This window comes from Aspergillus fumigatus, chromosome 2 (assembly GCF_000002655.1).
Source record: "Aspergillus fumigatus Af293 chromosome 2, whole genome shotgun sequence".
NCBI lineage: Eukaryota > Fungi > Ascomycota > Eurotiomycetes > Eurotiales > Aspergillaceae > Aspergillus > Aspergillus fumigatus.
This window is the reverse complement of record NC_007195.1, coordinates 2,304,197-2,328,265: the sequence shown is the minus strand read 5'-3', so window position 1 is coordinate 2,328,265 and position 24,069 is coordinate 2,304,197. Positions and strand designations below refer to the sequence as shown.

Here is a 24,069-nt window from a genome sequence, read left to right as displayed (position 1 = left end):
TTTAAACTATATTCATGCGACTGGTCGGCAAGAAGGAATGATCTTGAAGCGACTATGTACACTCTAACATCGCCTATTTACATGTGATTGACCAAGTCTGGCCATGTTGTCTTAGCATGCAAGGAAAACTCCGTGGTGATCAATGCGCATCGCCAACTCAAATGGGAAGAGAACATTCAAAAAAGCGAAGAACGAGACGGGTTGAAGAAGAATGATTGCCAAAGAAAACTCCGATGTATGCTTGCTTGCGGACAGGAAATCATAGAAGACAAAGGTATCTATAACTGAATGAGGTCAACTTCTGAGAAATCCGGCGGACTGCGGCTGAAGATAGTACGGCACTTGCCGTCCAGTGCCTGATACTCGTTACTGATCCAGATGTGCTTGCTGAACCGTTGAGTTCGGTAAATCTCATCATCGCTTACCCCAAGATCGTCTCGCGGAATCCATATCACAGGACGTTTTGCCCGTAGAGCGTCATGTTGAAACGCTCGCTGAGTCAGTTGATCACGCTCATCTGGTGTAAGGTCCTCCAATTCATCATGAATACCGGCAAACAATGCGTGGCCGATGTTTCCCGGAGGAGAGCCTTGGGCTTCGGCATCATGCGCAATCTTCTCACGGACTCTCTGTAATGTTGGCACTGAACCGCTCGAAGGAGTCCCAAAATATTTGGAACGTGTTTTTGAAGACCGATCTGCCCACGAATGATGGCGGTTGTTCTGGAGAGTCCCTGTCTGAGTCGATGCTCGGCGCCCAGAACATGCTTCAATGTTCTTCAATTCAATCTCGTGGGCCCTCCTGTCTGCTTCGTGCTCTTGATGTTCCCGCTCTGCCAGCTGATGCTCGATCGTGTCTGTCTGATCTTCCTCAGGAAAGCCAAGTCGGGCGCGCTGAGCGCGGCTGAACTCCTCATCACGACGAACAGCATCATCCTCCAAGGTGATCGGCAAGTAACGGATTAGGGGGCTAAAAGCTTCGTTCAGAAGGATCTGGTACCCGACTGTGAGAATCAGGACCACGATCATGCATATTGCTTGCCCTTCGCAGGCCACGTTGCCATCCACGTCACGGACTAAAAAGAACAGCCCTATCAAGCTGAGTTCCATGACATATAACCCCGTGAAGAGCTGGTTGATCGCGCGCGGGAATAGTAGTCCGCCAGTATCAAAACGGAATTTGGTGACGTACAGCGTGTTATATCTGTACACGAACCAGAACAGGCCAAAGGTGATGACGTTGAAGACCAAGATCAAAGGGGAGATCACACAATAGATCAAACCTGTGTGTTTCGCGCATTAGCTACGTCAGAAGTAGTCCCTGTGGGGTTAAACATACCGATCGATGCGAGAGTAGTATAGACCGGAAAGAATGTTCCCCATTGCATCTGATTCAAGTTCGTTGTGCGTCCCCATTTCTTTCTTGCCGTGTTATCTAGTAAGGGTGCTAGAATAAACCAGCTGAACAAGCTAACGATCTGTACTAGAGCTCCCGCACTCACTGACAGCGCCTGTAGAATCATATACGAGAAGAAATAGTTGCTCGAGGAGGGGATGTTTTGGGCCAATAATTCCGGCCAACTGGTGACGTTTGTGACATTGTCGATGATCGTCGAGAAACTGGACGAGATGGCAACGACCAGGAACAATTGGACGAACAAGAAAGCGAAGAAGTAGTTCTGAACGGTAAGTTCGATGGCCATGCCTGTGTGTAACCCTTGAGCTCGACAGAGAAATCGGAGAATCAGGGGCAGAAGCGCCATCAAGATGGCTAAGAAAAGTGGGGGCAAGATACCCTGGATGGCAGAGATGAGCCAGTCTGGCAGTTTGGAGATCCACGATAACCATGTGAAGGCATTTTCCAGGTAAGACAATTGAGACAGCAAACCAGTGAACGCGACGGGGAACGCCCAACCAACCACCATGGCGCAGACGATCGCGAGAATCCCGAAAGTCCTCAGATAGCGCTCCCACCATTTGATTGACATGTTGTCCCAAATCACATCGTCCGGCGAGATCTCCACGATGCGAGGGGCCATTTGTTTTGGCAGGTGATGACTGACAGCCTGACAAGCCATATGAGCAGCTACCTGGTGGTTGAACTGTATGAATGCTGAATTCATGAGGGGAAATCTCTCGGGGTGTTGCTGGTCAATTTCAATCTCCAGATTCAAGCGAGCGACTTCTTTCCGGCAATAGTCTATTGTGTCGACCTTTTTGCCAATGAGCCAGAGGGAAGGCATCCAACTGAGACCAAAGATCGGCAACCTCATTGTGTCACGATCCTTTTCCCGGATGTACTTTTTCCATAGAGGCTCTCCATAGTCTTCACTGTCAAAGTCTTCATTGTACGCCACCGGATACTCCTCACCGTCGACTTCGTCGCCTTCTCTCCGGCCTCTGGGCTCCTTGCCTTTTTGCTTTTCATTATTGTGCGATCTCTCTTCGTTTGCAGCTTCTCCTTCGGCCGGATCCTCTGGAGCCGTGAGTGGAAACTCGTCCGGTTCTGTCCTGTTGCTCGCTTTCGAATAGCTGCTAGAAACTCGACTTTTCCAGAAGGGCCGTCTTGGCTTGGAGTCCGATCTGCTACGAGGAGCATTGGATGGTGCGCCATTCTCATTCATAGACGCTGCATTTCCATTCTCAATCGATGGGGCGATGCTATCGTTGCTTGGTCGCCAAGGATCGGGCTGCTCTGCGTTGTTCGTTTCGACATCCGGCGCTCTTTGTTGGAGAGGTGCAGTAGTCCCAGTGTCTGGTATATAGCCCCCTGACCGAGTCAGAGTGCTGTCGATGTCGCCCTCCACCCGTTTTAGAGTTCCCAGAACGGATCTGCTTAACTTGCCGACACCTTGGCCGACCATCCCTACCGCTTCCACAGCTGGGTCGAAAGGCTTGCGCCTTTTAGGCTCTCCAGGTTCGTCGTGATGCTTCCCATGAACATCGCGATGCAAAATCTGGTTCAATGTGTGAGCTTGGTGCGGATCACCAGAGCTGATACCGCCTCCTGCAGCTAGTTGCAGCGCATGCTCGTCGGTGGCCTGCTTCTGCTTCCCCTCTACCTCCTTGGCACTCATTCCTGTCTTCTTCGCTGCGGCCTTCGCCTGCTTCAATTGAGCTTTCTTGCATTTAATGATCAAGTCCGTCTCTGCAGACTCCAACTTCAATGCTAGCGCATCACGTTGCTTCACCTTCTCGTTCAGATCGTCAAAATTGCGATTAATCCATATATTTCGGATGCCACCCGGGAAAACATCATACAGTGACTCCAAAGCCTCCACCGACAGCCAGCTGTCTGGGATGGCTGTTACCAGCACTGTTGTTGCAGAGGCTCGAAGTCGATGCTGTGGGGAAGTCAAGTAGGCCTGCCGAAGGCGAATATAACCTTTCAGCTCATCGAAGAATACGGCGCACACATAGACAATAACGATGATGGCCATAATCAGATGCGCCCAGTAGCGCTGAACGTGCTCTGGAGCCACATTACCCCAGGCCAATTGGTCAAGGCCAGTGACATTCCATGTGTCACCTGTACCAGTAGCATTTTTGAAGTTCCGGTCTTTTCCATCGACTTTGTTCAGGGGCAATAGGACGGGCAACACAATGCAACCTAGCGGAACGAAGATCTTGAGAAGCATTCGCAAGTACCGCAGAAAGAAGTAGGCATCCAGGCCACATTTCTGGATGAATTCGGAACTAGAGGTGCGAAAGACAGGCCCAACCCAGCTAAATAAACCCGGCGGGGACGGTTTTGTGCGCTCTCTGTCCGGGACCAAATACGTTCTAGGTTGACTATGGAGAAGCCCAATGTTAGCGGAAGTACCGATACGGACATTGTCAGTGACACTCACTAGATACGAGTGAGTTTGCCTTTGAGAAGCAAAAACAGCAAGAATTCAACAGCAAAGACTATCACTGCAGTTGCAAGCGAAGCCAAAAACGTCTGAATGTTGACACCCTCACTCCTTCGACCGTTCCCACCCGCATGCTCCAGAGCCTGCCCAAGATCGGTCACCATCTCTGCGAGCAATGGTGCTCATGCGCTGGAGTTAATTTCTGGCGACGCTCTGAAAAAAATGATCTGCAGTGTTCACAATGATGTTGTCTTCGAGAAAGATTAATTGAGATCGAGGGAGCCTTCGTTAGAAGAACGCACGTCGAATCTTAAGATTAGAGAGAATAATGCACCGCTCATGGATGCAAGGAAACAGAGTTCATCACTGCAAACCCATTGTCGACAATCATTCAGCAGATCGAGCAGATGTGAAACATCCCGCAAATAAAGAGACCAGATCCTTATATATAAAGAATAGAGTACATACAGGGAGCCAATAACGAGTGAACATGCAACAAACAAGGTCTTGACAAGCTGAGATGCGCCAAGGGCACAGATAAAATAATGACAACAGTGGCACTAAGAACTTCCTAATTCGACCGATTTCACCGTCTAGATTAACGCTAGCTCAAGGAGCTGACGATGCGATCATTTGTGGAACTTCGCTGGGGATGGTCGATCACTACTCCCTAGGTTAGTTACTTCATTGGACTAAAATGACATCAAGCGCCTGCTAAAACCAAAGACGAATGCAACGGCGCTTCCTGAACAATAGGTCCAATAACAAGGGGAAACTACTGTTTCGTACTCTCCCGACATTTCTGAAGGATTGGCCAGAAAGTGCCCCGAATATTGACCCTGATTAGATACTCGTATCTATTTTCGCTAATGAGATCTCTTACAGAGTGTAGATACCTGAGGCATTTTTGAGGGTCGATTGATTGTTCTTTCCTTTGTTGCACCTGTTGCACTTGTTGCACTTCCTAAATTGATCGGGCTCTGTAGCTTCCAAGGAAGGCAAGGATTCATTGTTTTCCTTTCTCGCGATGACATTTGATTGGCTGTCCTTATTATGTGGAGTGACGTCGTTTCCATGGGTCTGAGTGCCTGATTCATAGCACAGCCACAATGTACAATCCGTCAGGGGGTTTAGTCACGTGATGTGGCTCGGTATTCGCGTTGTCCAGATTAGGAAACCTCTTTACGCGTGTTCGCGTAGCAACGCGTTGGACGGATAATCCAACTATGAAAAGAAATTCCCTTGGTAGAGAACAAATTGACCCTCCCATCAATACAAACCAGCACCTCAACACGCCAACGCTACTGTCTCCCTATATCGTCGGTCCTTTGAACATTAACTGCTATAGAGCAGATTCCTGATATCGGGACCGACACAACATGTCTTCTCCAGCTTCTTCTCGCCGTAGGGGCCGCCCAGCCAAGGACACGGCAACCTCTTCTCCCGCGCGGTCAACCCGTTCTCGTCAGCTCCAGACCAGTAGTCCGACTCCAAGGGCGGCAGATGAACAGTCACAGGCGACGCCTCGTGCTTCAAGGCGACTGAGAGGCGAAGCGGCAGTTCCCTCGTCATCGCCTATGTTCTTCCAGTCCTCCCCTTCAAAGGCAGACAGCAGTGCGGAAACACCAGATGTTCGAATGGATGAGCCCAGTTCACCAATGCGAGAATCTTCTACTATGGATGAAGGAGACAGGACACCTAGAGGAAATGCTCCTACCATGAGAGGTATTGTCGGCATTATCTTGGCAACGGTCAACATATACTGACTGCTCCGCAGACTCCTCCCCCATCCGGTATATGTCTAGCTCCAGTCCAACTCGAGCTCAGAATCGCCAGTCCCGGCGTTCCGACATTCCCAGCAGCAGCAGCGGATTATTCGTCTCGTCCAGACCCAGCATCGAGAGCAACCGTGCCGTGTCCCGCCGTAGCGACCTTCATTCTGGTGGTTTTCTTTCTAGCCCGAACCGTCGCCGCAGAGTTTTTGTCGATGCTAATGGTATGCCTGCGACCGATGGCGATCCACGTTCCGATGCCACCTTCTCGAATATCCACCCAGACACCTCTGAGGCCGAGGCCTTGGGCGGTAGCTCAACCCGTGTGATTTGGGGTACCAACATCTCCATCCAGGATTCCATGTCCGCATTCAAGAACTTTCTCTACAACTTCCAAACAAAATACCGTCTGTGGGCAGAGGGCGCAACCGAGGATGAGACACGTATAATGGGTGATTCAGCGGAGGAACGGGAATACATCAGCATGTTGAGCACCATGCGGCAACTTGGAGTAACCAGCTTGAACTTGGATGCGAAGAACCTGAAGGCATACCCATCAACACTCAAGCTATGGCATCAGTTGCATGCTTATCCTCAAGAGATCATTCCATTGATGGATCAGACAGTGAAGGATGTGATGGTGGAGCTTGCGATCAAGGAGATGGAGCGCCTGCGGGCTCAGAACCAACGAAACCAGAATCATAACAGAGGCCTGAGCTCTGGTCCCGCTGTTCCCAGCTCTGACGCGCTGAGTGAAACTGGCAGAATGCCACAGAACGAGATCCCCGACCTTGTCGGTGAAGTGGAAACCAAGGCATTCAAAGTTCTGCCTTTTGGTCTCGACTCGACTGTGAATATGAGAGACCTCGATCCTGCAGGTATGCATTACGATATTTTTTTTTTTTTTTTTTTTTTTTTTTTCATTTGGCTTTTGTCTAACTTTACTTCAGACATGGATAAACTAGTAAGCATTAAGGGCTTAGTCATTCGAACGACACCCATCATTCCTGATATGAAAGAAGGTACGATACATCTCCTTGATATCCATCTAATCAGATTATCGTAATTGACTCATCTTTCCAGCTTTCTTCCGTTGCCAAGTCTGCAACCATGGTGTTCAGGTCGACATTGATCGTGGAAAGGTTGCGGAACCCACTGAGTGCCCACGTCCAGTGTGTAAGGAACGAAACTCGATGCAACTCATCCATAACCGCTGTGTATTTGCCGACAAGCAGGTCATCAAGTTGCAGGAAACACCTGACAGCATTCCTGATGGCCAGACTCCTCACTCGGTTTCCCTTTGTGTGTATGATGAGCTGGTGGATGTCTGCAAGGCTGGTGATCGGGTCGAAGTGACCGGTATTTTCCGGTGCAACCCTGTGCGCGTTAATCCTCGCCAGCGTACACAGAAGTCGCTGTTCAAGACGTACATAGATGTTCTTCATGTTCAGAAGATCGATCGCAAGAAGTTGGGTATCGACGTCTCGACCATCGAGCAGGAGCTCTCGGAACAGGCGGCTGGGGATGCAGAACAAACACGTAGGCTCACTGCGGAGGAGGAAGAGAAAATTAAGCGAACTGCTACCAGACCTGATCTGTATGAGCTTCTCTCTCGGTCCTTGGCCCCCAGCATCTACGAGATGGACGACGTGAAGAAGGGAATCCTGCTTCAGTTGTTTGGAGGCACCAACAAGACCTTCCAGAAGGGTGGTAACCCACGATACCGTGGAGATATCAATATCCTTCTCTGTGGTGACCCATCTACATCCAAGTCCCAGCTTCTTCGTTACGTCCATAAGATTGCCCCTCGCGGTGTGTATACCAGCGGCAAGGGCTCCTCGGCTGTTGGTCTTACGGCGTACGTCACCCGCGATCCTGAAACCCGCCAGATGGTCCTCGAGTCGGGTGCCTTGGTTCTTTCAGACGGCGGTATCTGTTGCATCGACGAGTTCGACAAGATGAACGAATCCACTCGGTCCGTTCTGCATGAAGTCATGGAACAACAGACAGTATCTATCGCCAAGGCAGGCATTATCACTACTTTGAACGCTAGGACCAGCATCCTGGCTTCCGCCAATCCGATCGGTAGCAGGTACAATCCCAACTTGCCCGTTCCTCAAAATATTGACCTTCCGCCTACCTTGCTCTCCCGATTCGACTTGGTATACCTCGTGCTGGACCGAGTGGATGAGCAGGAAGATCGTCGGCTCGCTAAGCATCTTGTCAATATGTACCTGGAAGACAGACCTGAGCATGCTGCCGAGCAAGAAATCTTGGTAAGTGCTTTTCTGACCACCTGACAGGTGTTCGAGCTATCGACTGACCCGTTCATTCACTGCAGCCGATCGAATTCCTTACAGCCTATATCACCTACGCCAAGACCAAAGTCCATCCAGTGCTCACACCGGCCGCCGGTAAAGCCTTGTCGGATGCTTACGTTAACATGCGTAAGCTTGGAGATGACATCCGGTCTTCTGACCGCCGTATCACCGCTACCACTCGTCAACTGGAGTCCATGATCCGACTGTCGGAAGCGCATGCGCGTATGCGGCTATCGCCGGAGGTCACTGCGGATGATGTGGAGGAAGCCGTGCGCCTGATCCGCTCCGCCATCAAGCAGGCGGCCACTGACTCTCGGACCGGTCTGATCGACATGAGCTTGTTGACGGAGGGCACTAGTGCCAGCGAGAGACGCAGCCGGGAAGCACTCAAGCGTGCCTTGCTGTCTGTGGTGGATGATCTGTGCAGCGGTGGCGGTGCAGCTCGCTGGGCCGAGGTCTTCAGGATCTTAAGCGAGAACAGCAGCATTGAGGTGGATGGAGCCCAGTTTGCGGATGCGGTTCGAGCGCTGGAGGCTGAGGGAGCGGTGAGTGTGGTCGGCGAGGGTGCGCGGCGGAGTATCCGGCGCATTGGCGGCGCTCTTCTGTAGACCAGTTCTCTAAACGGATGGGATGATGAGACATGATGGGATGGTCTTCTACAATTAATTTCTACTGGTATCTACTTGATTTGACTGCATGTTCTCGGGTTGTCTGGCAATGGATGGGTGTTGGGTGTTTTGGGCTGTTACTGTGGCATGATAGGTATGGTTACCTTTGCACATCAATACCGAATCTCCAGCTTTAGGTCTGAGTACCCTAAATAGCGCCATTACGGTTTCAATGTACATGGACGGTGCAGTGATCGATCTGCTGTAGACTGTCTACATCTCTATCGTACATTTGATGCTCGCGATTGAAGGTCTAAGGATGGGATGAAATAAAAAAGTCCTGCTCTTGTATTGGGCCATACGCTCGGTAATTACACTAGCCCAGATGCGGTAATATGTCCTCCAGGGGCGGTCCCTCACTAACAGCGCACATGTTGCAATAGAAGAAAGTGAGAGGCCAGACTGAGAGTGAGACTTCCTCCAGACCCATAAACCAGACTATACTAGCGTGCAGCAATTGGTTGCCGGTCCACTTACTGCCCGAGTTAGATAAGGCGTAATTAATCCCAAGGATCTTGAAGAAATCCACGAAGAGGCGCAGTATGTGATATTTCACTGCAGGCAAAAATAATCATAAGCTGGAAGAGCTGCAGAGCATGCATTAATAACTTCAATAGATATGAATAACAGAGACTCAGGGTTATAATACACCACCATGAATGGAAGGCTGGGACTTGGGAAACAGGCTTGGCGTATGGAGCTGGAAGAAGCATATGGGTGGGCTGGGACTATCTGCACTAGCTAGGACTTTAGCTTGTGCTGGTTACTGGTTAGGTCTCTCGGAACAATCGAGTCTAGACGTCAAGCTAGATATGCACCACCGCCACAGGTCTCTCGCAATCTACCCGCCTATTGTTCACCACTTGGGTATTATAGTAGCCCTTTAATCAGTCTCTATCGACTGAAGCTCAATTTCCTTTCATTTCGTCCCTGTTCCTGCTACAATCTTTTTTTTTTCCTGCGTCCGGGTATGCTGACTATCTCCCGCTCTTGTCGGAACCGCTATCCCACTACTATCTCAACTCAATTCAACCTCATTCTCTCGACCTAGCTCCAGTAGCACAGCGCCATCCGTGCCACTCGCCCATCATGAAGTAAGTGACTTCCTCGTCGATCAATGCTCTCGGGCCGTCATTGACTGACCGTCCCCGCCTTCCTCAAGGTTCGGAGAACATCTCCGATCGTCCATGATCAAGGAGTACTACTGGTACTACATCGCCTACGAAGACCTCAAGAAAGCTCTCAAGACCGGCTACGTCAGCGAACCTACCTCCGAAAACCCCAAACCCGATCGCAAGCCATGGACAGAAGACCACGAGAAGCGCTTCGTGTCGCTACTGGAGAGCGAGCTGGACAAGGTCTTTAATTTCCAGAAGCTCAAGAGCGAGGAGATCGTGCGGCGCATCCAGGCCAGCGAGAAGGATGTGGCCGATGTTGTCTCGCGGCTGGATAATGCGAATAATTCGAGGAGGCAGAGTCTGCGGACATCGCAGCCGCCGCCCTCAGATGAGGATTTTCTGCTGCTAGAGCAGGTGCTGAGTGACATCATCGCCGATGTGCATGATCTCGCCAAGTTTACGCAATTGAATTACACAGGGTTTCAAAAGATTATCAAGAAGCATGATGTATGTTCTGCATCTAGAGCTCTTCTTGAATGTTTTTGGTACAACGTTCGAGAGGCTAATGTTTGTTAGAAACAAACGGGGTGGCATCTCAAGCCGGTTTTTGCCGCCCGACTCAAAGCCAAGCCCTTCTTCAAGGACAACTACGATGCATTCGTGGTCAAGCTCTCCAAGCTCTACGATCTGGTCCGCACCAAGGGTAACCCCGTCAAGGGAGATTCGGCGGCTGGAGGTTCGCAGCAGAACTTTGTCCGCCAGACCACTAAATACTGGGTCCACCCCGACAATATCACCGAATTGAAGCTGATCATTCTCAAGGTATGCAAAGCTTTGTCTTTATTTGTATCTCGTCAAACGTTAAACTAACTTCCTATGACAGCACCTTCCTGTCCTTGTCTTCAATCCCAACAAGGAGTTTGAGGAAAAAGATGCCGCCATTTCATCCATTTACTTTGACAACACCAACACATGGGAGCTATACGAGGGTCGTCTGAAAAAGACTGAAGGGGCAGAGGCCATTCGGCTTCGTTGGTATGGCGGCATGGAAAGCGACCAGATCTTCGTCGAGCGAAAGACTCATCGTGAAGATTGGACGGGTGAGAAGTCGGTCAAGGCGCGTTTTTCGCTCAAGGAAAAACATGTCAACGCCTATCTGTCGGGTCGCATGACGGTCGAGAGCATTTTTGAGAAGATGCGCAAAGAAGGAAAGAAGAGCGAACAGGAAATTGCCGACTTGGAACAGTTGGCGCGCGAAATCCAGTACCGGGTCATCACACGTCGGCTGGAACCTGTTACTCGGACCTTCTATCATCGCACAGCCTTCCAGCTTCCGGGTGATGCCCGAGTTCGAATTTCTCTGGATACAGAGCTGACTATGATACGAGAGGATAACCTGGACGGCCGGCAGCGCTCAGGCAACAACTGGCGCCGAATGGACATCGGGGTGGACTGGCCTTTCTCGCAATTGCCGCCCCAGGATGTTGAGCGGTTCCCTTACGCGGTGCTGGAAGTCAAGCTGCAAACGCAAGCTGGCCAGGAGCCGCCCAAGTGGATTCGAGAGTTGACCGCCAGTCACCTGGTCGAAGCGGTCCCGAAATTCAGCAAGTTCATCCACGGAACTGCCACGTTGTTCCCCGATCGCATCCACCTTCTTCCCTTCTGGATGCCACAGATGGACGTAGACATCAGGAAGCCCGCGACGCGTCGATTCGGTATCACCCGGCCACTGGCCAGCACGTCTCTTTCCGCCAATGAAACGCCAGAAGACGACGAATCGGACGAGGACGAGTCGGACGAGGCCCAGGCGCGTACGAGGGCTGCCACCCGCGATGCACAGCACTCAGTGGTCGACCAGAGTGACCTGTTCGAAGACAACGACGGCAATGCTCTGGACATCGAAGAGCGCATCGCCGCCCAGCCACTCCCCGGCGACGAAGATTATCCATTGTATGATTCGGACGAGGAGTCCAATTACTCGGACGAACTAGAAGAAGCGCGAAGGATCGGTGGCGGCTACTACTACCAGAAGCTGGTCGAGTACTACATTCATCGTATGGGCCACGCACTGATCAATGGGCTCAAGGCCATTGCGCCCGGGCCGCGGCCCACGGACATGCCTGAACCCGAACAGAACGGCATCACCGTCATGGGAAACAAACGGACGATCAAGCGATTCGTCGCTCCAAAGGGTAAACGTAGGTATCCTTGTGCCCTTTTCTGTCAGTCCAAATTCTCACGCATACAGGCATCCACGTCCCCGTCCGCGTCGAACCCAAGGTCTATTTCGCCGCCGAGCGAACCTTCCTCTCCTGGCTCGAATTTTCCATCCTCCTCGGCACCATTGCTGCGACTCTACTCAACTTCGGCAACGACTACATCACCTTCGTCTCCTCGTGGGCGTTTACCATCCTTGCTGCAGTGGCCCTCATCTACAGTCTCATGCTGTATATCTGGCGTGTCGACAAGATCCGCAAGCGCCGCGACGTCAAACGAGTCTACTATGAGAAATGGGGCCCTACCGTCGTCGGACTCGGTCTTGTGGTTATTATGCTGGTGAACTTTGGTCTGAGAGTACGTCAGACTGGCTTTGCCGCTCGCGACGGAGACCAGGGCTTTGGTCATGGTCGGGGATCGGCCGGCGGAGAATTGTAGACTTGACTACTTCGCTGAATTGTACGATCGTTATGCTTGTACATGAATCCTAGGTAACTGTGCGGCCTTTGTTTTGGTTGTAATATAATGTGATTATGAGCTGGGCTCGACGAACGGAAATGGAATGGATAAAAGGGTTCTTTTCTTGGTAGTTGCAACCTGAAGTACACTATACAGTATTCCACTAGGTTAAGGTAGCATTCCTCTAGTTATAATTCACAACCGGGACAACGGTGTCCTCCAGGCTGACGGCGTTGGGGTTACTCTTCTCTACGCCAGAGTACTTGTTAATCCAGCCGAGGGCCTGCTGGTGCCACACGAGGCTGTTCTCGGGGTTGACGACCCTGCACAATCATTAGCCAACTCCACAGGAAATTGCCTATAAGCAGGCCAAACCAAAAAAACTCACCAATGGTTCTCATCCGGGAAGTTCAAGAACCGACTCGGCACGCCGCGCTCCTGCAGCACGTTGAAGAGTGAGAGACCCTCCGCCACGGGGAGCCGGTAGTCCTTGTCGCTGTGGATGACAAGCATGGGGGTCGCGAACTGGAGGATCCGCTCGGGTGCCGATGGGTCCCAGCGGCGGTAGTTGTCGCGGGCGTCCCAGAAGGTTCCGTTGAACTTTAGACAGTTAGCAGTTGTTTTGGAGTAAAGGGACGGCGTTGGGGGGGGGAAGGGTTGCTTGTTGGAGGAAGGGAGGGAGAGGGAGGGCTACCTCGCGCTGCATGAACCACAGCTCTTCGGTTGAGACCTTCGCGTCCGCGACAAAGGTGCCGTCGTGGCTGACCAGGGCCTTGAATTTCCGGCCCAGAGGGCTACCTTGGATCCAATTGATCATGAACCCGCCGTAGCTGGCGCCTGCGGCGACGCCGTGGTCGGTGTCGACGTAGTCGAGGTTCTCGTGGACGTACTCCCAGCATTTGACGAGGTCGTCGTAGGGGGCTCCGCCTGTTCCTCGTTAAAATTTGCTTGTCAACCAGGTAAAAAAAAGGTGGGAAGTGGGTGCTTACCCCAGTTGTTCTGGATGGCGTCCGTGAGAGCTTGGCCGAATCCAGTACTGCCGGTTGGGTTGGGTGCAACCACGACATAGCCCTGGTCGGCCCATGCCTTGGGGTTCCATCTTGTGCTCCAGCCATCGGCCCAATTGCCTTGGGGTCCACCGTGAATGAAGAAGATCAGGGGGTACTTCTTTGACTTGTCGAAGTTCTCAGGGTAGATGACCCAGGCGTGAATCTGTGGTCATGTAAGTATTGAAAGGTTTACAGGTTAATAGGGGGGGAACGCACGTCTGTGAAGTTGCCCTGGAAGTAGAACTCGCTAATGTCAGAAGGACCAAGTCCCTTGAGCTCGGGATCGATCTCGTTGGCAGACGCAATCTTCTTGATCACGCCCTTCTCCGGTTTAGCAGTGTAGACGTTCCAGTTCGTCCAGAGGGCGCTGCCAGTTACCAGCAGACTCGAGTCGGGTAGGAAGTAGTACGCGGACGCCGAGCCACCATCGGTAAAATTCTTGGGCTTGTAGTCATCCTTTGCGTTGGCAGGGAGAGAGAAGAGTCTCGTGCGGCCCAGGTCTTCACTTCCGACGATCAACGTCTTGCCGTCGGGTGTCCACTTGACGCTGTCGGGGGAGCGATCCCAGTCTCCTGCGACACTGGGAATGGTCTTCTTCGAGCCGAGGGAGTAGACGTACAGGACGCGACGATCGGATTCGTACGTCTCGTCTCTCATCTGGAAGTAGGCGAGTTTGTCGCCATTGGGGGAGAACACGGGGCTGCTTGAATCACCCTTGATACCCTTAGGGGTGCCGGGGCTATCGGGGCCATTGATGGGACGGGCTGTTTCTGAGGCATCGTGGGGAACGAGGTAGATGTAGGATGTGGTGAAATTGGCCTTGGGAAGCTCAGGAGCCTTGCTCTTGAAAGCGACCCACTTGCCATCGGGAGAGAGGTCATAGTCGGACGCACCACCGAACGGTGGGTAGGGGCTCTCGGCATTCTTGACGGGAGAAACCAGGTTCTTGAGTTCCCCGTCCAAGCTGTAGCCATTCTTTCCATGTCCCTTCTTCAGAGTGCCGGAGAAGACTGCGTTGAAGGTGGTGCTGAGCCAGTAGTCCCAGTGGCGCACGTAGATGCTATCGTAGATGCGCGCGGAGCTCAGAGGAGCGGTAGCAAGCTCTTCATTGTATGCAGTTCCATTGGGATACGATTGGCCATAGGCCACGAAACGAATGTCGCCAGACTTGGTCTTGGCGGTCTTCAAACCTGAGAAGGAGGCCGGCAGAGAGGCTGCCTTGTATCTATGCGAGGTCGGTTAGATAGCCTTCGGAATGACGTGACAGGAAGGCGTATATACCCCTTGGCAAAGCTCGAAGCCTGAGTCACCCACAGCTCAACACCACCGGGGATGTCTGCATTGGTGCTGTTGACATAGAGAATCGAATCGTCGGACAACCAGACAATCTCGGACACACTGCTGTCATTGGTGAGGACCTTGGTCTGACCAGTCTTCAGGTCCAACAGACTCCACCACGAGGTCCGTTTGTGCGTCTCAAATGAGTACTGCGACGTCGAAAAGACCGCAACTTTCTATGATTCTCTCAGCCAATATCCTTATATTGGCCAGCAATTGTGGACTCGGACTTACACCAGATGGGTCAGGAATAGCTTCAGACCTCCGTGGAGCAGTGATTAGCTGCCTGTAGATCAGTTGTTCATTAGATTCACTGCCCGAAGCTGTAGCCTTAAAGTGTAAACAATCCCACTCACTCAGGTGTAAGAGCCAAAGCAGTCGATGCCGCAGCGGCAATGGAGAGCCAGCGGAAAGCTCCCATGATGGACTCGGATCTCAATCAAACAAAGAATCCTTTTCGTGAGAGACGGGCCAGAATCCGAGCTGGGTGCGGACAGTGAGCAATTTATGTCTTCCCTTGCTTGCCCCGGCCACCTCCGCACTTTGCCCTGCATCTGATAATCATCATAATAGTAAGCTGTAATCAAAATCAGTCATCAATAAATTAACACTAATTTCCCCCAGCGTTGGCCATGCGAGCATCCATATTCCTTTGTCCGTGATCCCTGAGGACCTGCCTGATAAGGGTAGAGGCTATCATCACCACTAAACTGCTCTCAGCAATGATAGACACATTACATCCATGGACGCTCGTATGGAGCCCATTCGCCACGCCATGAATGGGCCTCGGACAGCTTAGCCTGGTCAGTGTGGGCAGAGAAGCACAGGAACACAGGGCTGTCTTGGACGCTGTCTTGGTCTCCACAGTCTTGGGTTACAATGCCAAGCATCGTCGAAGCATTTGGACGCGAGATGGCGCCATTTGTTGACAAAGGTCCTGATATTGTGCGTCAACCTGCCGGTTGTCAGCAACTAGTAGGCTGGGCTTCTGTTAGCTTTTGCCGATGATAGCCATTCCATGATGACATTAGAGCAATATCGTTACACTACTCCGTACTTGTCAATGAATAACCGGCTGAGTTCCCGTCTTATTGATGGGGAGACAAACCCAAGCTAGCACGAGTGTGGGTGTCTTGGCTCTTTGTCCCTGCGACGTTGAATTCATTGGACCAGGAATCTAAGTAATCATCCTCATGGTTGCCTCGGTCTCGATGGTCTTTGGTTTCTCCAAAGTGGATATCGAGATAGTTGGTCTTTGATGATGGTTGGTTGATAACGTCGATGGGGATAGACTCAACCGAGAGGGAAGCAAGTCCGACGGGAGCCCACTCGCCAAGACATGTTGATGATGACCAGCCATGCTCGGCCTCATTTCTGCTGGTACCTATCCATCTAACACTGATAACATCGGCATGCGAGTCAGCTGGTCATTGGCTACTTTCGCATGGAGTGAGACAGTGAGAACATAGCTTTACGTGGTGGCTGTAGGGAGGAGTTCAGTTCAGCGGATTACGAAATAATTGAGCATTATGCAATAGAGCCACGAAATGGCTACTTGATTGACTGTCCTCCAACAAGAAATACAAGCTCTGTTCAATACTCAAAGTCATCATCCACACCTCCTTTGCTGGTGTTTTCTTTGAGGACGGCCTCTTGCTTGCGATACATCTCTGCCACTGCTCTCGTGGTCGTCGCCTGCTCCGGCTTCTTGTCGTCGCGCGATTTGATAAACCGTGGAAAGCGAAGAGAAACGCCCTTTCCACCACCCGCCGTTCCCACGAATTCATCGGCGGCAGCCTTATATCGAGGGCTCAGGGTCAGATCTGCTGTCTTCACCTCCCAGACCAACCGTGGTTCAAACCACACGTCGGGTTGATCTTTGGGAACATTGGAATGCGAGTAGAATGGTTTGGGCCGGTCTATCGTTAACGGCGACAGTTCTTTATAGAGCTCTTCCAGAAGCGCTTCTGAGAACCCTGTGCCAATGTTGCAGATCGTCTCGTAAGTCTGTGTGCTTGAATTATATGCAGCCAGCAGGAAAGCTCCGTAGACTGATGTCCGCTTGCCCCGGCCATAGTATGCACCAAGCACAACGAGGTCAAGGGAGTCTCCAACGCCTGCAAGGTAGTCTTTCTTGACCTGGTAGATGTCAGCTGAGTCACTAGCAGGATAGAAGTAGGCATCAATGAAGAATACCTTTAGCCAATTCCGGCTTCGTTTACTGGGCTCGTAACCACTCTCTTCCGTATCCAACATCTTCACCATCAGCCCTTCACATGACGCTTTGACGCTCTCGTCCAGCAGATTCTGGATCTCTTCCAGATCATTTGTGTCGCCATGCTGAGCGAATTGGAATTCGCCCTCGACAACCTCGAATGACTTGTGCAGAAGCTCGCGACGTTCGCGTAACGTCTTCTTGACAGTAGGCTAACCGCGAGTCAGTCTTGAAGATTGGTCCTAATAAGCTATGGGGGAGCTCACTTCGCCATTCAAAAACAAAAGGTCAAATGCAAAAATGCAAACTTTGACCTTGACATCCTCGGCTTTGACGTCCTTCCGCTTACGGGTCATAAGCTGTTGAAATGGTAGAACCTTCTTGTTCACCGTGTCCCAAGCCACCGTCTCACAGTCCAAGACAAAGCTCTTCACCCCGTCCTTGACCCAAGTCTCGAGTTTGGCCAGCACATCAGGATACTTCTTAGACAGGTCTTCCGAGTTTCGTGAGAAAATCGCACTGAGACCCTTGGAATCCTTTTGCAGGGTAGTTTTTGCCCCGGGGTAGTGGTGAACTACATCAGGCGCAACGTAATGGATCTGCGCTCGCTCGCCATCATACTTGTACTCGCAGGTAAAATTCTTTCCTTCGAATCGGTTCAGCACCTCGGTGATAGACTTTGTAGGTTTGGCAAGCATGGGCTTGATTGGAATTCCCGGTTGGAGCTTGCAAACCTTGGGTAAATTGAACAGACCATGCTCGAGCATTGCGGGGATGATGACTTCGTAAGCAGGTAGCTCACTGTATACCGTCTTAAGGACAGCTTCACCCTGCGCCATCTTCTCGGGAGAAGGTGTCTTTTCGCCTCTCACAGCAGCCTCATGGGCCACCACCGCTTGAGCAAGAGCCACGAGGACTGTCTTTTCTGCCAGGCCAAGTCTCAACTTGCCCTCCAAAAATCGGACGATGAACTTGGCTTCGCTGGCGCCTCCTTTATCCTTTGTAATGTCGACGCCCTTGCCACCTTTACCTGCCGTTGCCGCATCGGCCGCAGACAGAAGCTTCTTGATCGCCGAGATCTTCTTGTCTTGAGACCCCTGGCCCTGGATTTTGGCAATCGCGATTAGACCTTCATGCACCCCTCTGACGGTCAAGGGCTTGGGCTTGAACATGGTGGGTTGGTTTGATCGACTCTTGGCAGCGACCAGGCCCAGATCGCCAATCTCATGTTGATCTGCTTTGATCACAGCCAAGCTACGCCCTGTACTTTCGCCGATTGCCTTCATGATGAACGATTCGCCGATACCCAACTCTATCCCGGCATAGTCAGCGGCTAATTTGTTGATCATCAGTTGAACCGTTGGCAGAAGATCTTGTGGCGTCAAACGGAGGACTTGGCGGAGGAAGAGAGAGCAGTGGGCCAGAATGATCAGTCGCTTCGTTGTCATTTCAATAAGAGAAAAGGTCTTGCAGAGAGCTGCGTAGGGAACCGGTTCACCAGGTTTCCAGTCAGGATATGGTTCCGTGCCCGTCGCTTTCAATGTGGCCTGCACCTTTTCCATCGTCTTCTTCATCACTTCTGGCTTCTCGTCTTCATCTTCCTCTTCGCTAGCGGTCGCGACCTCTTCTTCTTCCGAATGCTCCGTTTCTTTCTCTGGTGTTTCCTCGCCAGATGCCTTCTTCAAGATGGCAGGTGGGGAGCTTTCCTTGACCTCGGCCTTGGAAATTTCAGAGATCATTGGTGACGGTGACTCTCTTCGTATGGTGGGAGCCGCTTCGGCCCCTCGTGAGCTCTTCCGGCGTCTTTTCTGTAATGGTTGAACATCTGAGTCACTTTCCTCGTCGCTGCTCTTTTCCCGTTTAAGAGACTTGGAGCCTGGAGAACCGTTCATATGAGCCACCTCTGTCTCCGACAAATCCTCCATTTTCACGTCTTCGCTGTTTGCCGGCTCCGACTTCGCTTCAGGGATGCCTGAAAATTCCCGAGCTTCCGCTTGTTCGTCGACAACATCGCTCTTCTTATCTTTCTTGCTGGAGAATGACAAAGTCGTTTGCTTTTTTGGTGCGGTCTTCGGCCCCTCTGCATTGGAGCCAAAGAATCGCCTGTGGTGCAGACCATCATCGTCAGCACAATCAAGATGCGTAAGGATTCTCCATGTGGAGTCATCGGTCCATCTAAACAACGCACCCCAGGGTCAATTGAGAGTCTCGAACATACCCCAACGTAGCTTGTTTCCTACCCTTAGAATCAGCCATTGTAGGTAGTGTAGTAATGGCAAAAGAGCAATGAGTAGTGGAAACGACCGAACGAGTAGCCCCAGACAAGAACGGGGGTCTTGTGTAACCAGTGAATGTCCGCAATGAAGTGCGATGTGAAATTCTAGCCTTGGGGGTAAAGGCGACAGGTCCACGGCAATAATGCGATACAGGCGCAATGGATGCGGAGATGCGGAGAATGGTCATAGGTGTCGCAGCGACACTTTCAGAGTTCTGCACTATTTGACATCAAGTGATTTCAAAAGCAGAACAACATAGAATCCAGGAGCTCAAAGTCCATTAAATAGGGCCCATTATGCCTTGCGGACTTGATTGTACAATTAAGGCAGCAACCTCTGCCGGCGGCAGGCAGCCTTTTCTCAGGAACGCGACGTGTAGTGACGCGAGACAAGGACAGATCACGTGCTCTATCATTACTTCTCAGAAATGCAACCCGAAGAAGCTTACATTGCAATAAGAGACTTTCGGAGTTTCAATGGTCAAATTACGACTACGGATGGCACAGTTATCGCATCAAGTAATATTACTCGAGGGCTCAGACGTTTTGCTATGTGTGTCTTTTAATCGAGCTGGGTCATGGTCATCGTGGTGAGAGGCAAACATTGCAATTACATCATACACACCGCCTGTGAAGAAGAGGCAGAAAATGCGGGCAGAAGGCGGAGAAGCGAAGAAACAAGAGGTAAGAGAAGCATACACTCATTCTCATAACACAGTAAGTCACTCGAAATTCTCCATAAATTCATCTGCTGCGTGAGGAGCAAACGACTTCATATCCTCTGCCTCTCCTATATAAACAGCGACGAACTGGATGGCTTAGACGCTATTCAAAGTTTGTCAATCGGCTTGGAGCTGTAGCTTGGCCTGATGGAGACCCAGCGGCAGGAGTCTTTCAAGAAGGTGACCAGCCTTTAGGATGATACATGGTAGAATGCTAATTCCTTTTTATAGCTGCGGACCCCCTGTGTCGAGCTGAGCTCAGTCGGTCTTGCCTTCCGTGGACGTCAGAAAACCCCCAACGATGTTTTCCAAGCCCTCAATCCGGTCTACAACGTCCTCACTGAACTTGCCGATAAAGATGCTCTGGACGAAAAGCTAGCGGAATATGCCTTTTTCCCTCTCTCGCACATCTTTAACGAGACCCAGAGACTTCCCGCGCGGACATTGGAACTGGCTGTTGATTGTCTACGGATTCTGATTGCGAAAGGATGGCGCCGGCACTTGTCTCCTCAGTTGGGCAAACAGCTCATAATACTGCTGACCTTGATCGTGGGAGGTGCGCCGAATGAAGTCAGTGGAGGTCAGTCTCTACATTCGCAGCCCGTGGAGCTCGGTATCGCTTGTTTCAATTGCTTCGCGGCTATATTCAGTGTTTTGGAAGGGCCAAAAGCAAAGCAAACAATCTTTCATGAGATTGGTACAGCCACAATTGTCGACCAGGCTGTGTACATTCTCCTCGAAGGTGTTTCGGATGGACCTTCGGACGAATTCTGTGTGGCTGCTGCAGAGGCACTTCGAGCTCTGTTCGATCGTATCACTGATCGGGTAGTTTTGGCCAGTATCATGCCGCGGACGGTGTCGACTCTGACAAAGGTCCTGAAGCCGACCACTCAGATACGCCGCTCTTTCAGGGTAATCTCGATATGTCTACAGATTCTCACTAATTTACTCCGAAGCGTTTTGAACGACCAAGCCACGAGTTCGGTCACGGAAGAGTCGAATAGAACCCAGCAAGCGGTCGACAGGGTAGTCCTGGATGCATCTTGGTTGAAAGCAACGACTACGCAGATTAGGCTGGCTCTCGCGAACGTTATTCAGATAAGACGTCATGAACGGCAGGAAGTGCAGGCTGCGCTTTTGGACCTTTGCTCGATGGTCATAGAGGACTGTTCGGCTACCCTCCACGATTCGATACCTCTCATGGTAGAAACGATTGTCATCCTGTCCATATCAGAAGACCATTTACCCAATCACGCCTACATTACTCTGAAGCACCTTGCTACCACGTATTCTGTTGTATTGGATACCCTCAAGGACTCGCTTCACACCTGGGTCACTGCCTTTCCGAGGACTATGCAAGGCAATGATGAGACAGCCAAGCAGTGGGGAATCAAGCAGATATCAGCGGCCTTCCAGGTACTTTCCCAGGTTCGGTCTGGATCTGATATTCTTACAAGTGCTCTCGCATCAGGCTTGTGCGATAGTGTTGCTGCTGCTGTCAACCAAGACTCCAGGAATCCTTCGCCGGTGACTCAAGACGTGGTTGAGAACTTAAGTCTGGACGTACTACATCGAGACAATCGGTCATTGACGTTTCCCTCTATACTTCTGGGTCACCGCAGTCAGCAGCAGACTCTCAAGGATCTTCAATCGATGATCGTTCGTCTCAATAGCTCCGAGTCTGGAAGTGAGATTACAAGGTCCATCATCAGTCAAATCCACCGCGCCTCTGGAGACGCAGTGGTGGCTCCGTTCTGGTTAGCCCTGAACTTTTTGAGAACTGGTTCGCAGCTCACGTGCATTCTCGACGATTTCATATCTTTAGATCATATTGAAATATCGGTCCAGAGTCTAAGCAGTAAGGCCATGATCGAGGAGCTATATTACTACTCGTTGCCTCTTCTAGATCAACCCCTGGCGGAGACCTCCAGGGATTGGCGAATTTCTGCTCTCGCACTGGAAGCGGTTGCTCTTCAAGCACAGCAACTCGGCGAAGCATTTCGCCCGGAGCTGATGGATGCGCTATATCCTGTTCTCCAGCTGCTCGCATCAGGAAACTCTACCCTTCAGAGGCATGCTATGGTATGCCTTGACATCCTCACCAATTCTTGCAAGTACGAGGATACCAGCACCATGATCATTGAAAACGTCGATTATCTGGTGAACTCAGTGGCCTTGAAACTGAATACCTTCGATGTCTCACCTTACCCGCCGCAAGTTCTCTTCATGATGGTAAAATTGTGTGGTGCTCGATTGATTCCCTATTTAGATGACTTGGTTGACTCAATGTTTGGCATTCTGGATATGTACCATGGATACCCCAAACTTGTGGAAACAATGTTCAAGACCCTGGCTGCCATCGTCGAGGAAGGCACGAAAACCCCGTCACTCCTCGCAATCACCAATGGCGACCTCAAGCCCATCGATCATCGGAAGCGGCAATACGAGAGACTGCTGGTGCCCACTCTGGCAGAGGATTTGGCTGCCCGTAGAACAAAGCGAGCCAGGTATATGGATGAAGACTTGGAGGACGATGAAGAAAGAGTGTCACATCCGAAACAGCCCTGGAAAGCAGAGCCTGAGAAGGTCGAGAGCTTGGACGCTGACAACCTCTCTGACGTCTTGAACGCGGATGAATCCGAGGAGCCACTTCCTCCTCCTCGACAGCCGGAGGATGAGGAGAAGCCGCTCAGTAAATCACACACGATTCTTCTACACATTGTCAAGTCAATACCCTCGCATCTGACTTCTCCTTCGCCCTACCTTCGTCGCTCCTTATTGTCCATCCTAATTCAAGGCTTCCCGGCCCTGGCGCAAAACGAGAACAGCTTTTTGCCAGTCATCAATGATCTATGGCCTGCTGTTGCTTCAAAGATTAGCTTTCCGTCTTCCATGTTCAGTGAGACATCGTCGACCGCTCTCGTGGCAAAGGACCCGTCCACGCCGTCTACCAGAGCTGTCGATAGCAGCGGCGCACGCAGAATCCATGAGTTCGACTTCAAGGAGGAGACCTTCGTCAGCACTGCCGCCTGCGAAGCCATAGAAGTCATGTGCAAGACTGCTGGCGACTTCATGGCATCGCGCATCGAGGCCGAATTCCCCCGGTGGGAGCGCATCTATCGCCGCACATGGGACAAAGTGCGTCAAGACGCAGAGAGGGCACTCGAGCGACGCGCTCACCACCAATCCAGCAAAACACTCTCATCCGAGACACAGACGGCATCGGAAACCCAACTCCCCCTATCTCTATCTCACTCTCTATCGGTAGTCATACCGGGCTCCAGCTCCAGTTCCAGTTCCACCATGGGCGCTCGCGCCTTCACACCACACCATACCCTTTGGCGCGCCCTGCTCTCCTTATTCATGACCCTTCTCACCCACGTCCGTCTGCCGTTGTCCACGGGCGACCAGATATGCGAGTTCCTAGCCGATTGGATAACCCTCTACGTCGGCGCGGACTACTACTCCCAATTCCATCTTCAAGCCACTGTTTCCGCCACTGATATACCCGCTGCCCAACGTGCCGAGCTGGAGCCCGTCGAGACTGCCATTCAAGCCATGGAGACCTGGAATGCGGATCTGACTTGGTTCATCTTCCAGCAGCGAAAGGTACAGGCAATCGCGACGTCGAGTAGAAGCAAGGCGAGTACTGTCGTGCCTATAATCAGCGAGATATCGGAGAATCCATTGGAGTCTTGGTCTTCGTTGGCCAACCGTTTGAAATTTGCCCCGCCGGTGTTCTAATTTGTGGAAATAGAGGTCAGATGTACGGAGTACTTGTCCTACAGGAACAAATCTATGTGACGTCCTAGGAGCAGACTATACCACTGCAACGCGTGCTACGGTGTGCGAGTAGTCTACCGTGTGAAATGTCTACAGGGGGGATTATTCTACAGATGGAATCTACAAAAGAGAGGGATGTTGAGGAGAGATATCTGTTATTCATAGAGATGTAGTGATGCAGCAATCATAATTAACCTCAAATCTACGAAAGCGTTCAAGACACGATTCTTGTGCACTCCGTCAACTGAATGAGAGTGAGGATATAGCAAGGTAATGACT

At 51.3% G+C, this 24,069-nt stretch overlaps 6 protein-coding genes across 6 annotated transcripts; 3 read left to right on the top strand and 3 right to left on the bottom strand.

Moving 5' to 3' along the window:
- Positions 1-15: 15 nt before the first annotated feature.
- AFUA_2G09070 (putative DUF221 domain protein) lies at positions 16-4,631 on the bottom strand. The gene is made up of 3 exons (XM_750148.2): positions 3,851-4,631; positions 1,339-3,791; positions 16-1,282 (listed from the first exon to the last, which is right to left on the bottom strand). Exons 1-3 carry the CDS (start codon positions 4,015-4,017, stop codon positions 279-281), a joined length of 3,624 nt encoding a protein of 1,207 aa, XP_755241.1. The 5' UTR covers positions 4,018-4,631; the 3' UTR covers positions 16-278.
- Positions 4,632-5,068: 437 nt separating this feature from the next.
- On the top strand, positions 5,069-8,891 carry AFUA_2G09060 (MCM DNA helicase complex subunit MCM4). The gene is made up of 5 exons (XM_750146.2): positions 5,069-5,578; positions 5,631-6,503; positions 6,576-6,647; positions 6,709-7,901; positions 7,967-8,891. Exons 1-5 carry the CDS (start codon positions 5,233-5,235, stop codon positions 8,552-8,554), a joined length of 3,072 nt encoding a protein of 1,023 aa, XP_755239.1. The 5' UTR covers positions 5,069-5,232; the 3' UTR covers positions 8,555-8,891.
- Positions 8,892-9,465: 574 nt separating this feature from the next.
- Positions 9,466-12,513, top strand: vtc4 (putative vacuolar transporter chaperone (Vtc4)). Its single transcript, XM_750145.2, has 5 exons — positions 9,466-9,708; positions 9,777-10,239; positions 10,309-10,554; positions 10,616-11,930; positions 11,981-12,513. Exons 1-5 carry the CDS (start codon positions 9,704-9,706, stop codon positions 12,385-12,387), a joined length of 2,436 nt encoding a protein of 811 aa, XP_755238.2. The 5' UTR covers positions 9,466-9,703; the 3' UTR covers positions 12,388-12,513.
- Positions 12,514-12,592: 79 nt separating this feature from the next.
- dppV (dipeptidyl peptidase DppV) lies at positions 12,593-15,216 on the bottom strand (the record flags this gene model as incomplete). Its single annotated transcript, XM_750144.1, has 8 exons — positions 12,593-12,731; positions 12,797-13,008; positions 13,103-13,335; positions 13,398-13,620; positions 13,674-14,682; positions 14,739-14,971; positions 15,030-15,081; positions 15,152-15,216. The coding sequence occupies 8 exons, from the start codon at positions 15,214-15,216 to the stop codon at positions 12,593-12,595; spliced, it is 2,166 nt and encodes a 721-aa protein (XP_755237.1).
- Positions 15,217-16,227: 1,011 nt separating this feature from the next.
- AFUA_2G09010 (DNA ligase (ATP) CDC9) lies at positions 16,228-19,614 on the bottom strand. The gene is made up of 4 exons (XM_077804129.1): positions 19,229-19,614; positions 17,277-19,113; positions 16,992-17,222; positions 16,228-16,934 (listed from the first exon to the last, which is right to left on the bottom strand). The coding sequence occupies exons 1-4, from the start codon at positions 19,471-19,473 to the stop codon at positions 16,389-16,391; spliced, it is 2,859 nt and encodes a 952-aa protein (XP_077660292.1). The 5' UTR covers positions 19,474-19,614; the 3' UTR covers positions 16,228-16,388.
- Positions 19,615-19,723: 109 nt separating this feature from the next.
- Positions 19,724-23,751, top strand: AFUA_2G09000 (uncharacterized protein; the record flags this gene model as incomplete). Its single annotated transcript, XM_750141.3, has 2 exons — positions 19,724-20,187; positions 20,239-23,751. The coding sequence occupies exons 1-2, from the start codon at positions 20,155-20,157 to the stop codon at positions 23,749-23,751; spliced, it is 3,546 nt and encodes a 1,181-aa protein (XP_755234.2). The 5' UTR covers positions 19,724-20,154.
- Positions 23,752-24,069: the final 318 nt, after the last annotated feature.